This window comes from Balearica regulorum, chromosome 6, assembly GCF_011004875.1.
Source record: "Balearica regulorum gibbericeps isolate bBalReg1 chromosome 6, bBalReg1.pri, whole genome shotgun sequence".
Classification (NCBI taxonomy): Eukaryota; Metazoa; Chordata; class Aves; order Gruiformes; family Gruidae; genus Balearica; species Balearica regulorum.
This window is the reverse complement of record NC_046189.1, coordinates 11,835,431-11,852,475: the sequence shown is the minus strand read 5'-3', so window position 1 is coordinate 11,852,475 and position 17,045 is coordinate 11,835,431. Positions and strand designations below refer to the sequence as shown.

The following is a 17,045-nucleotide window of genomic DNA, read 5'->3' as shown; positions in this document are numbered from 1 at the left end:
AGCTCGCCGCGCATGCGCGCAGCGCGTCCGGCGCCCCAGTCCTGCAGGAGGGCTGTGGGCGGACCGCCGCCCTCCTCCCGCCAGGGGCGGAGCCGCGGCGGCTATGCTGGTTCCCGGGCCGGGCGGTGCGGAGCCCCACATGGGTCGGTGCCTGGCTGGGGGCGGGGCAGAGGCGGTGAGTGCCGAGCGCCTTCCCGCTACTGCGCGCAGACCTGCTCGCTCAGCTTTGAGTCCGGACGGCGGAGGCGCCTGCTGCTCCCCCAGCACTGCCCGCAGGTGAGCGCGGGAGCACAGCGGCCTGCCCTGCCCTGCCCTGCCCTGCCCTGCCCTGCCCTGCCCTGCCCGGGGAGGGGGTGCTGTCCCTGGCCCGTTTCTCCTGCGGCAGCGGTTGCCGTTGGGGGGGGGGAGGAGTGCCCGCGCGGTTAACGGCCGTGCCTGTTCCGAGCGCGTGGCGCTAACGGCCGCTTGCGCGCGGCGGGTGGAGAGGGGCGGCGGCGAGCACGGGCGCTGCGGCCGGACCGGGCCTCCCCCGTCCCCACCCGCCTGGGGGCGATGCTGGCGCGGCGGGGCCCCGGCGGTGCAGCGCGGCCGGGCTGGCGGCAGGGGGCGAGCGGCTCTTGACCTTGCTGCGCGTGTCCTGACGGATGGGGACATGTGGCCGGAGGGCCCGTCCCGCCCGCCCGGGGGAGGGGGTGGCCCGGCAGGGCCCCGGCGCCCCTTTCCGTCGTTCCGCGCCCCGGGGCGGCGGCCGCGGCCCTTCGCCTCCCCTCGTCCGGCCGCGTGGCGCGGGCTGCCCTTGCGACAAGGAGCCGCTCGGCGGGAGCCTCGCCCGGTGTCCGTCGGGACGGCGCCACGCAGCTGGCTGAGCCGCTGCCGGGCGGGGAGCCGCCTGGCAAACCGAGGTGCTGGTCTTCCGCGGAGCCCTTGCGGTTTCCCGGCCTTTCTGCCAGGGAAGGCCCGGCGGGAGGAGCTCGGAGTCGCTGGAGGCTGCTCAGTGAGGAGCTGCTGCAGCCCAGATCGTGCCCTGATGATCTGGGCTCCCCAGCTCTCTCGCTTGCAGTTGCTTGTGTGGCTGTGCTTCAGCCAGTCGAAAAACTGATAGTTCATTGTCACTTGCTTTACTTCCTAAATCCATTTTCTCCTTTTGTATTCTAGAAGTAGCTGTGCAAGAACATAATGCTTACATTTTTCTCTGGATTTGTTTTAATTTTTCAGACATGCTCCGTTTATCTACAGTGCTCCGTCAGATAAGGCCAGTGTCCAGAGCACTTGCCCCCCATCTAACGCGAGCATATGCAAAAGATGTTAAGTTCGGAGCAGATGCTAGAGCTCTTATGCTTCAAGGAGTAGATCTTCTAGCAGATGCTGTAGCTGTCACCATGGGGCCAAAGGTAACAGAAGACTTTGCATTTGTTTTATGTTAGCACTTCGACCTGGTTAAAAACACTGTAGTAAAAAACAGTTTTTATTTTTTCCTCAATAGAAATACAGGATTTACCATCTGCAGATCTGTAACACAGAGATGTAGGGGTATGGACAAACCACTGCAAGCAGCCATGTTCTCATTTTGGTCACCTGAACCGGGATGATAGTGCATGTGCTTTTTGTAGTAGCAAAGTAAAATTAATTGGATTGCTGTGAAAGGTGCAGTATATTTGTTTAAACGGTTTGAGGGTTAAAGGGATGTTCATAATAGGTTACCAGAGCTCAGCTGATAGCTTGTAACAATGCAGTACATAATTTAGCTATCTGTATCATTAGGTGGGTTCATTAGCATGTGATTTTATTTTATTTATTTTTTAGGAATAATGGGTTTGTATCACTTTATCTTTTAGTATTAACAAGATAAAAGAAACATCGGAAGTGTAATGGTGAGTTTTCAGTTGGCTGGTAAATATCAGCTTCAGTGAAAGCAACATATTATTACGCAACATATTGTTATGTTGCTTAATAGGACAGAATATAGTGTATGATTCCCTGTAAGTTCTAGGTCTTTTGAAAAACTAGCTACTGTATTCTGCATAGTCATGCAACGTGCAGTAAGGCTTGAAATGAGATTCCTTTTTTACAGAAGAGCGCTGACTTTGGGCTCATAGGAATATCTCTTCCGTATAATAACAGCATAGGTACAGTAGTTCTCAAGGCTGCTTGGCCTTAGTAAAATTCATTCATGTATTTCTTGCACATCTTCAGTGCTCTTTAGCTTTATTCAAAGGCAAAAACGCCATAAGCTGAGCAGGTGAAGGTTAAGGAACAGTGATCAGCAAGCTGTGGCTGTTTTCCATAAAGGAACAAAGTTTAAGTGTAGTCAGTTAATTTAACTCTTGTTTTTTTGGATCAGGCTGCTTTGTGAATGCCTAAGCACAGTTCTAATGCACTGGTTCAAGGGCAGGTCCTGATGCAACTTACTGTAACTTTGTGGGGGTTTTGTTCCAGTGTTCTCACTTTATCTGTTCTCTGTTTCTTTGTAGAAATTCAGGGATTGTACTGTAATGCCTGATTCTGCTTCTAGCATTTTTAAGAAATATCACTCTGGTGAGGAGACTTCCCTTTGGCACTGTTCTATATTCAAAGAAACGTGGTTTGCAGTCTCATGCAATCTTTTGATATTGCTGCCAACATAGTGTTTGCTTTGTCAGAACTAGTTTATGTGAGCACTTGAATTCTTGGTATGTAGGATCATTTGAAATGCGGGTGTATTTACTGGTGGCGTTCCTTTTTTCAGAAACACAGTTAAAGTGTTGGTTGAGTGTAAGTCCTTTAATGTGATCAGATATAAGTAGATTTTGTTGTGTTGCTGTCCTCATAGCTACCAAACATCTGGAATAAGACCATGTCCAAATAGAGAATAAAATTAAGCAAAACAAGAAGAGACTGCATGAAGAACTTAACAGTAGCAGGATCCTCCAGAGAGGATTTTCTTGCTCTTGAACCACTTTTAGACTTAGGAGAAGTGCAGGTGAAACAAAATAGCAGTAAAAAGTTGGATTATGCATTGTTTTGGCATAATTGTTTTATAGCACAGACTTAGAATTACATAAGCTCTTCTGCAAGTTCAGTATCAGTAACTGAAGCTTAACGTTTCTTTTGCAGCTTCTAGGGCCAGTTGTACTTCAGGGTGTGTGGCAGGAATCCAAAGTTAGTTAAATCACTGAGGCTGATGCGGGTGGGCTCTGTGCAGGCAAGGAACACAGTGCACCATAGTGGTAGTGCACTGTATGGGAGCCCTTAGCTAGCTCGCTTGGCATGTGATCACAACTCTGGTTGGAGCTGAAGACATGCTGGCGTCTGCTCAGCTAGGAGTGTGGTCAGAGGTGAGGGGGCTTGTGCAAAGTCAGCTGGGAGCGAGAGTGGCGAGGTGGGCAGCTGCTCTCCATTCCCCTCTTCTGGCAGCTGTGGCTGTCATGATAGCTGAAGAGCGTCAGGGCAGGAGTGGACCAGAGGTGGCTCCTCACACTTCTACTGCCTCCAGCTAAAGCTGGAACGTGACTCACTGGGGCAGAGTCGAGCTATTGAATGCGCTTGGGAACAAGCAATCCTCTTGTGCAGGTGCATCTGCCCTGTGTTTCCTGTATGGTCCCTAGCTTCCCGTGGGTCTGTATCTATTGCATAGGATAGTCCAGCTTTTTAGTTACGTCCAGGTGTGGGCAAAGAGAAAAAAGGCTTGTTAACTTCCAAGGTTTGAGAAATTACTGCAACACAGTAACACAAACTTGTTATGTAGTGTCAGTTCTCTTTTTTCAGTACTAATAAGGCTTGCAAGTATCTGGGTTTTGTTTTGTTTTGTTTTTCCCAGAAGATGCAATGAATTGAGCTTTGTATTTGTTTTTCAAGCACGTAGACTTTTTATTGTGGTTCGATGGAAATTTTGAAAAGTTAGTTCAGTATGTTACTATATTTTAATTTTAGGGGAAAATACTGGTGTTAGATTCAATTATTTTCCTCTGTAAGGCCAGTTTTACTTTAGTTGCAGGCTTCTGAGTCTGGTATTAGGCATTATGGCTGGGGAATGAAGCCTCATTCTGTGAAAGCATAAAGCCTTTGAGTCATTTTTCTGGTTTTGCAGGACTCTGGTAATGTGTGTGCTTGAAAAAAGTCCCAGCTGAAAGCTCTGTGCAAGGTGATATTTCTGTTTAGCTGTGGCTGTTCAAAAGGATCTTCATCTTCAGTTGAACTCTTTGAGTAACGTGCTGTGGATTATGTGGCTTTGATTAATATTTGTTCTTTGTCACTCTAGGGAAGAACAGTTATTATCGAGCAAAGCTGGGGAAGTCCCAAAGTGACGAAAGACGGTGTGACCGTAGCAAAGGCAATTGACTTGAAAGACAAATACAAAAATATTGGAGCCAGGTTAGTTCAGGATGTTGCCAACAATACAAATGAAGAAGCAGGAGATGGTACTACTACTGCAACGGTACTTGCACGTGCTATTGCCAAGGAAGGCTTTGAGAAGATCAGCAAAGGAGCTAATCCAGTAGAAATCAGGAGGGGTAATTTTTTTTTTCCCTTGTTTTTAGTGTTTAATTACTGTCTTTTTACTCTTCATATACTAAATTTGACTGGCTTCCTGAATAAGTTGCCACCTTCTTGAAGAGCCACATACAGCTTCATATGAAGAGTGAGGCGTAGGGAACTCACTTGTTTGTTATGTTACTTACTCTGAACAATTTTTTGTTTTTCTAATCATTTTATTATTTTACATGCAGTTAACTTGTTCAATTTGTCATAGGTAAACTCCATTTAAAGCCATTTCTGCATGTAATTTCTGATAAATATATAAATTTACTGATACCATGTATCATGCAAATAAATCTGCCCTAAATTTCGATCATGATGGAAAGTATGTCACACCAATTCAAAAAAAATTATCACTAGGTATACAAATGACAATATGAACTAGAACTGCCAGTCACTTGTTTTTAAACATGCAAACTTGATGCGTTTTGGCAATGCGGACTTTGGTTTGAAACTTAACCTGTTTGTGGGGGTTTTTCTGTGCTGTATAGCTTGTTTTATTCATTCACAAGTATTGTGTTCATCTTTAGGGGTGATGCTTGCAGTTGATGCTGTCATAGCTGAACTGAAGAAGCTGTCTAAACCTGTAACAACTCCAGAAGAAATTGCACAGGTAGGAAAAAACCCAAACATTTAAACCAACTTTATGTAGCTATTCTTCAGAAAAAGTTCTGTGAAGTCAGGTTTAATGGAGGTAGGTTGTGGGTGTATGACACCTAGCTATTTATATATCAAGATCCAGAGTATGTTTCATTGAATGATCTTCGTGGTAATGCGTTCATTTTCTTGAGTTATTTAAAATTCCCGGTCACTTCAACTACACTGCTAGAAGTTCAGAAGTAGGTCGTTCTTTCTCATCTTCAAGTCTAATTCCAAAATACGGTCTTAAAACATAAATGCGTGTACTTGGGAAGAATTGATGAGAGCAGAGATGTGTTTGTGGATGGGAGGGGATGGCAGACTTCTGGGAGTGCTGCGGATTTGCTGTGGGAGGCTCAGGTCGAGGTGGGTGCCCAACTGGGTCTCAGTGTGTTGGCCTTGGTGGCTTATTTCTCCCTGTGGCTGCAGATTCAGATGGCCTGTGTGTGTTGCCTGAGCCCAGTGTGTGGGCTCTGGCCCTGTGCTCGAGCAGCCCAAGAGCCGTTAGCCCTTCTAACGGAGGTCTTGGATCCTGGTGTGCTATGGTCAGCTGCCTTTCTTTGTCAGGAAATGGGAGAATTGAAAATAGTTGTTCTCATTTTCTTTATAGTGAGGAAACAAATCACTGGTGTGAAATGAGATTAAATGGCTTACTGTTTCAGGTTGCCACAATATCAGCAAATGGAGATCAGGAAATTGGGAATATAATTTCTGATGCAATGAAGAAAGTTGGAAGAAAGGGTGTAATCACTGTCAAGGTAAGAACTGCCAACGTACAGACTAAGTGCAGTGACCATCTCTTCCCGTTAGGGCTGGCTTTTGTGCTGTCTGATGTAGCTGCTGCTGCTCACATATGGTATCTCACCATAATTCCTCCCTCCCCAGCTCCTTCAGATCAGGGTTTGATTGCTGTTCCCTCTTGCAATCCTGTTATTTTGAAGGGGGAAGCACATAAAACTGCCATGTGGTGCAGAGCCTTTTGTTCTGTTATGCATAGTATGCTAAAAATGTACTTGTGCCTTTAGTAGTAAAGGGATCCTTAATGCAGACTTTCTTGCATCTAAACAGGATGGAAAAACTCTAAATGATGAATTGGAAATCATTGAGGGTATGAAATTTGACAGAGGCTACATCTCTCCATATTTTATTAATACAACCAAAGGTGAGTTAACAGTAACACGTGTCAAATACCTTACGGTGGCTCTTCTAAGTTAGAAATAACTACCTGTCACTATGACTTCACAATCTGTTATACTACCTGCCATGGCAATAGGACAGCGGGGTCCTTCCTTATCAGAAACTTTTAACTCTTGGTAAAAACTTGTAGTCTGTGGTTTGTTTCTTCTTCCTGCTCTGCTAAGTGTGGACAGTGCCCATGCTAACATCAAGCTGGCCTGCAACACTCCAGAACGGTGTAGAATTGAAAGTGGAGTCTTGGAGAAAACAATTTGTATCTCTTATTAATGCTGTTGAGAAGTGCAAAAGTTGCTCCAAAGTAGCTTCTGAAGCTTAAGAGAATGCTTGATATGGTTTTATAATAGGACTGTTCAGATAATGCATATTGTTTCTGCAGGGCAGAAATGTGAATTCCAGGATGCTTATGTTTTAATCAGTGAAAAGAAAATTTCTAGTGTACAGTCCATAGTACCAGCTCTTGAAATTGCCAACGCTCACCGCAAACCTTTGGTCATTATTGCTGAAGATGTTGATGGAGAAGCCCTCAGCACTCTAGTCTTGAACAGGTGAGGCTTAAAAATCTGTACTTTCAGACAAATACTGCTTTGTGTGTGTGTGTTCGTCCTTTTAAAGGAATACATCCAAAAGTGTGTATTTGAATTTGCTACAGCATAGTACTGTTGTCTGTTCTCTTATCAGTATGAAAGAAACAGCAACTCTTGTACGTTGCCGTACTTTGTATCAGTTCAGACAGAATTTCAGTTGCTTCCTAACTTACCTTTTTGAGCCAAACCAGCTCAATTCATGAAGGTCTCTTGATTTGCTTGATTGTTAGAGCTGTACTGGAATAACCTGTTTTAGTAATTAAGACTCGTTCTCTGAACACACATGGAATGTTGCTCTCTGAATTCTTCTCTTCAGACTGAAGGTTGGTCTTCAGGTTGTTGCTGTAAAAGCACCAGGATTTGGTGACAACAGGAAAAACCAGCTTAAGGATATGGCAATTGCTACAGGTGGTGCTGTAAGTAATGATGTTTTAACTGGCCCTTTGCTCTAAGAAATGCTAATGGTATTCAAGGAAGAAAAGAACGTATGTATTTAGGTCCATGGGTTGTATTTGCTGCATTGCGGGCTGTGTCCTGTTCTTTCAAAAATGTAACAGTAACTCTGATGTTTGACTTTTTTTTTTTTAAATGCGGATATTGATCATAACTGTGTAATAAGACCAACCACGAGTAATATGTCCTTTTAACTGACTGACTGTAACTTTGATTGAAGTTACACACTATTTCCTTGTAGCGTTTAGGTTGTTAAGGGGAAGGAGGAACATCAAGGAAATAGCAAAGCTTTCTTGCCACCTTATAAGACTGTCTCATAACTGCCCAGACTCAAGTATGGCAAATAGAATTCTTTTAAATGTTTGGAATAGACTGGATAATTTTCTTTTGTACTCAACTTCTCAAACACTTGATGTGCTGATTAGTGTCCCTTTATGCTGCTTTTTTTTTTTACACACTTCAAAATCATAGTATGATACTGGGATCCAAAGGTGGTTATTGAAAGACAATTTAGTGTTTAAGCTACATGGAGCATAAAGTAACAAAACGAGCAAACTCCATTCTAAAGCCAGTTTAGTGCCAACATTCAAAACCTCTGGAAATACGGGGAGGACGCAGTAACACAGCTAACTGCTTTCCAGGCACTCTGAATCTGAGAGTGACATTAGTCAGTCATGAATGAGAAGTTGGCAGCTCCCTATTCCGTGAGGGCCAGTTTGGGAGGTACTTGCCTGCCTGGACTCTGTTAGGAAAAGGGAAGCATTTTGTTCAACTTAGCTGCAGTAGTGGGACTATTTTGCGCTGTTAGCCTGCTGTGTGTCTTTGTGTGTCTATAAATAAAACATTCCTGTATGGAGAAGCTGTCAATTCCAACTTTTCATATAATTTGCCTCAGGTGTTTGGAGAAGAGGGTCTGAGCCTAAATGTGGAAGATATTCAGCCTCATGACTTTGGTAAAGTTGGAGAGGTCATTGTGACGAAAGATGACACCATGCTTCTAAAGGGGAAGGGTGAGAAGGCTCAAATTGAAAAACGTATTCAAGAAATTATTGAACAGCTGGAAGTTACCACAAGTGACTATGAAAAAGAGAAACTGAATGAGCGATTGGCCAAACTCTCTGATGGGGTAGCGGTATTGAAGGTGAGAAGTTCAACTTCTTAGGAAAGGGGTGGTATCAGTCTTTGATTGCTAATCAAGTTACTACTGTGTGGTTGTCTCATCATCTTAGCAGTTGATTTGGATAAGGAATGTGGCTTATCATAGTACTACACCTTGGTATTAAGAGCTTGATGAAATAATCAACTAAAATTGTGTGCTGAGGCACAAAAGACCCACAGCCAGTGGGAGGGCGTGGGTTTGCTTTCTGGCACTTTTCAGTCAATGACTGTTTAGTTTTGCAGCAGGGGTTCCATAGCCAGCAGTGCTCTCCCCCTCAGGCTCCTTGTGCATGCCTTGACGTGTGGCTTGCTTGTTGTAGGTCGGTGGCACAAGTGATGTTGAAGTGAATGAGAAGAAAGACAGAGTTACCGATGCCCTGAACGCCACCCGTGCTGCTGTGGAGGAAGGCATTGTTCCAGGTGGTGGCTGTGCACTGCTTCGCTGCATTCCAGCATTAGATGCTTTAGCTCCAGCCAACGAAGATCAGAAAATCGGTAAGTAAATGATTCCAGTGTGTGTGGTGAAGTGTTAAGAATACCCTTTCTTCTGTCCTGAGGCTTTGTAAGAATAAATATAGATTGCTCTTAGGGAGCTTTTAGTTACTTGAGCTTTAGAACCTCATATCCCCTTGGCATGGCGGTCTCTGCATTATGGTGGGAAGGACCCTCAGTGTGTCCCTTACTTGGATGTGAAAAGACCAATACCAATAAAGCAGCACTACTGCCTGCAAAGAATTACAAGCCATTCAGTAAAGGAGAGTTGACTGTTACAGCCACTGCAGGCAGACAAAATCTAAGAATGCTTAAGAGATTGTATGGCAAATCCATGGAAGAAGGCTTTGTGCCATGTTACAATAATAACGCTCCTTACCACCTTTTGCAGAAGTAAAACTAAAATGTGTGGGAATACCCTGCAATGTATTGTTTTATTTGTTGACAAATGTCAAGTAGCAGAGAACTCTTTTTTTTTTTTTTTCTCCCCCCTGGAACTGATAAAAATAGCTTATGCTCTTGCTCAGAGGGTTCTCTCCTTGGATTCATCTCCAGCACATGAAGGCCTGCTTTGGCAATAGGAGCGGCCTATGTAATATGTAATGCTAAACACCCTTTTTCTTACAGGCATTGAAATAATAAAGAGAACACTGAAAATCCCAGCAATGACTATTGCAAAGAATGCAGGTGTCGAAGGATCACTAATAGTTGAAAAAATCCTGCAGAGTCCATCAGAAGTTGGCTATGATGCAATGCTTGGGGACTTTGTAAATATGGTAGAGAAAGGAATCATAGACCCAACAAAGGTAACCCAAACCAGTCTGAATTCTCAGCTGTCCTTCCTCCCAGCTCCTATGATAGTCAGCAGGTATTAAGTTCTTTCTTTTCTATTTTTAGGTTGTGAGAACTGCTCTGATGGATGCTGCAGGTGTTGCGTCTCTCTTATCAACAGCAGAAGCAGTGGTGACTGAAATCCCTAAGGAAGAAAAGGAGCCGGCAATGGGTGGGATGGGTGGGATGGGTGGAGGGATGGGAGGTGGCATGTTCTAATTCCTGGGCTAGGGATGCATCATGAGCCATGGTGTTTAAGACTGACAGTTCTGACTTTAAAAACTTTGGCTGTCAGTGCAAGAGGGTGGATAGTGACTGAAGTGAGGCTGGTGTTTAAAAGAATCACTGTAACCATCAGTTACTGGATTTCATTTAACACGTGTAATTGTTTACAGTCATTGTCCATGCCTACAGATAATTTATTTTGTATTTTTTGAATAAAGACATTTGTACATTCCTGATACCTGGGTGCAAGATCCATCTACCGAGGTCCCGATTTAAACTTAAGGCACTTGATATTCTGTTTCAGAATTTATTGGTGCTTGCCAGTACTAGGAAGAACTTGGAAGCCACTGTGTGTGAGACTAGGCAATTGTGTACAAAGTAGGCAAATATACAGTTATGTGACCTTTATGTAATAAAACAAACTGCTCAAAAGTTATGACATGTATCACCTTATTCATATGCACGCAAAGCCGTAGTCACAGGAGAACCCTGATAACCTGCTGCTCCTAAGATGTACCAGAAATCTGACACTCGTGCTTGGAAATCACAGGCCCTTTCCCTGCAGGAAACATTCCTTTGTCTAGAATGTTTCTGAGAAATAAAGTGACTTGAAATTTGGTAAGAAATGGCTACGCTGAACTGACACTACAGTTCTTTGCAATATTAAACAATGCTATGAAAATAAGGCATGTGCACTGACTTTATTTTGCCCTGTCTAGAACGCTTGTTTCATGTGCTGGAACAGACCCAGTGCATCTTCCACAGTGCTGTGGGAGAGAAAGTGCCCCCAGGGTATTGAAACAGGTACGTTTTCTTTGCTAAGAAAAGGTTGTGGGGTTTTTTAATGCTTGTGCAAGTGTTGTATGTGGTTACCTCTTTGCCTTGAGAGTTCCACCGTGTTCTTCTAGCTTTCTGGTAGTGGGCTCCAGGATTTAGTTTGAATTGTTTTGCACTAGATGTTTCTTTACCCATAAAAATGACAGCTAGCTTTACCCCTTACTGTGTTCTTTCACCTGACACAGCTCATGACGTGGATGGGTGGTCTTTTCTGCTTTCCAAACTTCAAAACAATGGTGTTCCTCAACTTGTGTATGTTTAACTCTGTCTCCACAAACAAGCACGGGGGAAAACTGACCTCAATCCAGCTGTTGCTTTCCCAGGTTCCCACCTTCAGTATGAACTTCACAGATAGGATGTGTGAAGTTTCAATTGCTTTTTCTGGAAAAGTACTTAAATGGCTTGAAACTACTTCAGGCCTGTTTTTGTGCTGAACCATACTGATATGTTATGCTGTAGTAACCCATGTGGGTTATGGACACCTTGGAGAAAAGACCAGCTTCAACACCTGACCTGAAGCTTCACCCAATTTCAGTAGGGAAATAGGTAAAGCAAGGCAGCAGAGAGACAGGATTTACAATCTCTTCAAACCTATTCACTTACATTTCTTCAGAGACTGGAAAGAGAATTTTAATGTAAGGAATAAAACTACTAAAAATTAATCAAGATGGCTGGTACCATCATCATGGACTGGTAGTTAAATGGTAGTACGGTACTGAAAAAACTACCCCCAAGAACCATGGTTTAGCTCTCTGTTGTATGTTTTTGTGACAGCTGGCCATGGGTGTGCTTGTCTGCACAAGTGTTCCCTCCTTCCAAGGAGGACAGCACTGTGGTACAGAACACTGTGCATCCCTGCCCCAGTTCTCAAGGAGGTAACGTTTATTTACTTGGTTTAAAGTTGTGTTAGAACTGGGAATGGTTTGCATTAGATAAAACATATCTACCATAACTAAAGTGCAATGTGTGACTGTGACAGAGGGGCAGGTAGGCAAGTTCAGCTTGCCAAACAACAAATTCAGCAGTGGCTGGAGCCCAGCCAGCCAAGAACCACTGCTACAGCTGAAACTGCTGCACTCGAACTTGTGCACCCCTTACGCTTCAGTTCTGAAAATTCAGTGTTCACGCTGTGTTGTTTTTTCTATTGCAGTTGCTGGTTGGAGACTCCTGACTTACCCTTGTCATTCACTTGGATGAAAAGCACCTGCTACTCCATGCTTGACAAACTATTCCATGCTCCTCAGAGGTGAATGTCGGTTTCCCTTCCCTTGGCCAGAGTTGCGGTTACGTTCACACTACTGCTAACTGAAACTTGAGTTAGTATGTTTCAATGCTGAAAAACCCCGTGAGCTTGGATAAGGCAGAACTTACACTGTGACTACACAAACCCTTTGGCAAGTTCACAAAGGGCAGCCTGAGATACCTTGTGTTAGAGTAGCTGCCCACTGTCTGTCACTGGTAACACCTGAAGTTGCACTTGATTGCAGTTTGAACATTCTATATACAGCTGGCTGACGGGTGTTGTACAGTATATAATCACACTCAAAGCTCGGATCTGAGATAGATGCCCTAAAGAAGGAGCATGGCATCTCTTGGACAAACAAGTTTATAATGGAGGTTGTTACAACTTTCCACTTTATGTTTGATGAACTTCATGAAGCATTAGCTCCCGAGGTATGTTTGTTTCTGGGCCGTGGAGTTTGGATGCTCTTCTTTCAAAGGCAGCTACCATCTGCTTTACCACTTCATCAAAAAATAGCGTAGCAAGTTTTGAGTGTAGAAGTGAACGAAATTCAAATGAAACCTGTTTAAGAAAGTAGAGAAGAACTTGTTTTCCTGTATCTGCTGTAGTGGTAAAATGCTGTTACAAATAGACCAGCTTCATTAAAGAATCTCCAGTTAGTCTGCAAGTAAGCTGTGGGAGAAAAAACAGTTAAAACCAAACTGGGTGGGTGTGTGAAGAAAAGCCTTATTCCTTGGTCAGGGTACTATCTCCCTGGACTTTTCAATTAGAAGAATTTTGTTCTGTTCTCTAAAGTAATTGTTTCCATTTATCTAGCTGTATTTTACTTAATAAATGATGCATTGCAAAACATAAGTAAAAGATTAGAGATAATGAAAAGCTACTGACAAACAATAACTTGGTTACTTTACACACAGAATTCACTTGCGGACAAAAGTTATCTGAAGAAAATCCTGCATGGCAAGACAGCAGGCTCAGAGGTAAGCTGGAGCAAACCCAAGAGGCATTTAAAAGTAGCTTGAAATAGTTACCTATTAAATACCACCATTTTAAATCGGTCTTTCCATCTTGGTAGCTGTAGTTATGGCATGTTCAAACAAGAGCAATTTACTGACTAAAGGAACAAATTTGCTTTTGTGTGCCATGTCTCCTCCCTGAACACCACCTGCTCTCGACCTTTGCTGTCCTGACGGGCAGCCAATGTCAGAGTACAGACACACAGGTGAAGTCCCCTGTACCAAGCCCTTAGGCCTCCCACTGCGGTGCTCAGATCGCCTACGTTTTCTTTCAGCTTACTGAATCTTACAATTAAACTGTTATGGCAGGGGCACAGGCAGTCTGCTTTCTCCACTCTAAAAAGAAACGGTCACTTTTATGTTAAATAGCCTTCAGTGATGCTTTTGTGCTGTGCTGGCCTTTCTCTAGTTAAATAACGTTCCCCTAAGGCTATGGAATCACACTGGTTTGAAATACACAGCTTCCTGAAATGATTACGGGATTTTCAGGAAAAGGAACAGATTGCTCTTCTGTGATTTTATCACTCCTGCTATAGCATGTCTTTTGGACTGAGATTTTAGAGTTGTCACTCCTGAGAAATTGGCAGATTAAATGCCAAATGGAACAAATATAGCTTCTCTCAAGTTGCTTGTGCATAATGCATATTAACTGTGAAACAGAAGTAATTAAACCACTTGGATGGTAAGCCAGGTGTAGCTTCATTTACATTTGCTTGACCTCAAGCATCAGTAAAATTAATGTCCTTTTTGAAAGTCTGGGAGTTGTCATGCAGAGCGTATAGAGTTCTGCAGAGTGGGGATAATGAGGTTTGCATCATGTTCAGTAACTACGTATAAACTTGAATACATCTACAAAGCTTGTAGGTGGTAAAAAATGGTGTTGTGCTTCAATCTATGTACCAAGTCATTTAAGAACTGAAGCCAAACTGGAAAAGTTCCCTGCTGTATGTATGTCTCCTGCCATCAGGCTGGCAGAACAGCGATGCAGTAGCTTGTGGGAACCAGCATAACCCAAACCTCAAATTACATTTTCTAAAGCAAACGAGTGTTCTTGAAATCAAAGTTTTCTCTCTCAAGTATTTGTAATTGCACAGGCTATTTTGAGAAGTTTCTTGTGAAATGTTTATCACCCCTATCTGCAGAGGCCCAGAGGCAAGCAACGCAGCAGGTCAGTAACTAGCAAGGGTTAGAGTCCTTGAGGACTTGCCCTTGTGAGGCAACTCTCTGCTCAGCTGGCAACATTTGCTTCTGCTGCCTCAAAATGGGGTAAGCAGTGAGAAGGATTGACAGTGTTTCCTCAAGAAAGTGAAAATGTGCATTTTAAGTCCAGTTTTGACTCCCTTTAACTGAAGTTCTTGACCTGAAATATCAAAAGATGGCTTGGGTATGAGGTGGGGGAAAAGTTTTCCTCACAAACTCAGTATTTAGATTATAAGGGTTAAGCGCTTGCTTAGTTCAGATTTTCTCAACCAGTTTATGGCTTGAATTTAAAGCTAGCTTATGTATGGTCAGTAGCAGGAACTGGCACTTATTTGCCTGGAGAAATTCAAATCCCACGAGCAAATAACATGCAAACATTGCTGGCAAATCCCATGAGAAATGTATTTTTTTGAGTGCCTATTGATTAATTTTTACTGTTGAACTGTATGAAGTGCAATACAGCAATAAGTTTAAAGTTATTAGCCCAAGGAGATTAACGTGCTAATTTACAAATACTCCAAAAGCTCTTTTTCCTATTTATAGAAGATATTTTTTTTAAAGCAGAGTATCCCAGTAGATGGCAGCAGGATCAACCCATTTCTGTGTACTTTTGTAGCCTGTTCTGAACCCCAGCTTAGTTATGTGCTCAATGCAACACCTATTCTTAACACTGCAAGACATAAGAAAAAATGTGATGACAGACAAAATGGAAAAGCAGTAACTTGAGTGGAAAACAAGTTGTCTAGGAGTAACAGGCTAAATCAGATACTGGATTTAAAGAGCAATAGTCTTGAGCTGCTGTGATATCCCACCATAGAGTAGAAAACCAGCAAAAATCTACTATACTTGTATTATAGAAGGAAAAAGTAAGACTTGATACATGAAAGAGTAAAATTGGAAGCCAGGAAATTAAATTGACCAAACTGCAGGCCAAACAGAACAGATGGGAGAAATACCTGCTTTCTGGTACCAAGAGCACTTAGGCTGTAGAGTGATTAGAAGAAATAGCAAAGTATGTTTAGTATTTCTCCCTCTATATTTGACTAATAACGTCAGCATGTTTAGAACTGTACAGTGAGAGAGATGGTGAAAAATACCAATCCCCAGACTGTTTCATGACAGGCAGCCACCTCACAGAAGACTGCTGACTCTAAAGGACACTGTAGTGGTTTCCATGTGGTAAAGTTTGCAAATTTTTTTTTTATAGTAGTGACTAAAACTAGCTTGTTTTCCATGCATATATGGTTAAAAAAATCCCCACAACAAAACTAGTACCAGCCTTTCAAACAAAAACAAACAAAAAACCCCCGAGTTGAAGATACTGTTTCTATGCCCTGTTCCAAGCAGGTGGTAGTCTTAATTACAACACTTACGGAAAAATCCAATGTACATGTCCTTGGGTAACCAGGGATACCTGGGCTGAAACGCCACACTGTTTCCAAATGATTAAATAGTTTTCCATCTGTGCAGGATGCCTAAAAGAAAGTTTAAGAAGTCAAGCTACAGTTAGGCTTTTACAGATGTGACAAATTGGTATTACTGAAGCTTGCATTTGCATTTTGTTAGACCAGTGAAGGTCACAGCATAGTTAAAATTATTCTTATAGCGCAGCCAGCACAAGACCCTATTTGCACAGTGTCATTTACAGCAAAGTAATTGAATCCCTTTTAAGGGAGAAGAAAAATTTTTGTGTTGAGAGTCAAAACAGATCTCTAGCATGATGAACAGAACACCAAAATAATGCTAATGCTATATGCTGGAATTTTGAACAACATTGTTTTAAGCAAAGAACATGGATATTTAGTGGGTTTATTTTTTTTTTCATTACATGTATAGAAATTTTTATGTACTGATATATAGACTGGTAGTCTTGAGCTACAGGAAGACTTAGCATCAAAACAAACTTGACTGTGATCTTTGTCACAAGATACTATTGTCATCAAGAGCTACCATGCAGTCAGTAAGACCATATACTCAAGTTCATAATCAGCTTATATGTTGTCTTGTAGTTACTAGCAAGCCATATTTAACTAATATTTCAGGAGTGCTTGCATACAATCCTACTTTAAAACAATAAAGTATTTGCAGTAGTTGGCTTCATAGTTTTCATGACAACAAGGTCCTTATTTTCACTCATTTTGCTTTTAGCATATATAGCTAATTTTGTGTGGAAATATTTGTGATAGAAAAAGATTAAAAGACACATATTTCAAGATAACCCAAATACATAGTCTCAGTTGTCTTGGAATTTCTAGAGAGCATTTCTGTAACTGCTTAACACTTTTTTTGTTTTTTTACACAGGTCTTACTGCTACCACAAGCAGCTCTGCTCCAACAAGACTATCCATGATGAATAGGTGTTGCCGTGGTTTGAAAACAGTGATAAGGTAAGCCATCTCAAAAACTAACAAGCAGCACAAAAATACCTACACTTTTCTGCCCGGGAATGAGATGCAGCGTCTTGCTACTTCTACAACAGAAAGGGGAGGTGCAGAGGGAAGTTCAGACATGAGGAGCTGGGCTTGTTTTTCCAGCTGCTGCCAAAAGGGCAGGAAGAATGGGAAAATTGCCAGTATCCCAACCTTATAAGTAGCAAGCTCATTCCATGCTTTCCTCTGTGGCAAGAGCTGCTGCTAGCAGTCTGATTTTTCCATT

At 42.7% G+C, this 17,045-nt stretch overlaps 2 protein-coding genes across 3 annotated transcripts in view; one reads left to right on the top strand and one right to left on the bottom strand.

Annotated features, from left to right (window-relative positions):
- Positions 1-108: 108 nt before the first annotated feature.
- HSPD1 (heat shock protein family D (Hsp60) member 1) lies at positions 109-10,530 on the top strand. The gene is made up of 12 exons (XM_075756243.1): positions 109-276; positions 1,216-1,391; positions 4,238-4,490; positions 5,046-5,128; positions 5,817-5,912; positions 6,223-6,316; positions 6,728-6,896; positions 7,252-7,351; positions 8,284-8,529; positions 8,867-9,041; positions 9,666-9,844; positions 9,936-10,530. The coding sequence occupies exons 2-12, from the start codon at positions 1,218-1,220 to the stop codon at positions 10,086-10,088; spliced, it is 1,722 nt and encodes a 573-aa protein (XP_075612358.1). The 5' UTR covers positions 109-276; positions 1,216-1,217; the 3' UTR covers positions 10,089-10,530.
- COQ10B (coenzyme Q10B) overlaps positions 10,232-17,045 on the bottom strand; it is a 15,262-nt gene continuing 8,448 nt past the window's right edge. For both annotated transcript variants that reach the window (XM_075756245.1, XM_075756244.1), the window contains exons 4-5: positions 15,764-15,865; positions 10,232-12,735 (exon numbers count right to left, since the gene is read on the bottom strand). In XM_075756245.1, coding sequence (XP_075612360.1) covers positions 12,568-12,735; positions 15,764-15,865 — 270 coding nt within the window. In that variant the 3' untranslated portion in view covers positions 10,232-12,567. The remainder of the gene's footprint in view (positions 12,736-15,763; positions 15,866-17,045) is intronic.

Coding starts and splice junctions, on each gene's coding strand:
- HSPD1 (XM_075756243.1), top strand. CDS start 1,218: ATGCTCCGTTTATCTACAGTGCTCCGTCAGATAAGGCCAGTGTCCAGA. Junction 4,491..5,045: donor TCCAGTAGAAATCAGGAGGG/GTAATTTTTTTT, acceptor GTTCATCTTTAG/GGGTGATGCTTGCAGTTGAT. Junction 5,913..6,222: donor AGGGTGTAATCACTGTCAAG/GTAAGAACTGCC, acceptor GCATCTAAACAG/GATGGAAAAACTCTAAATGA.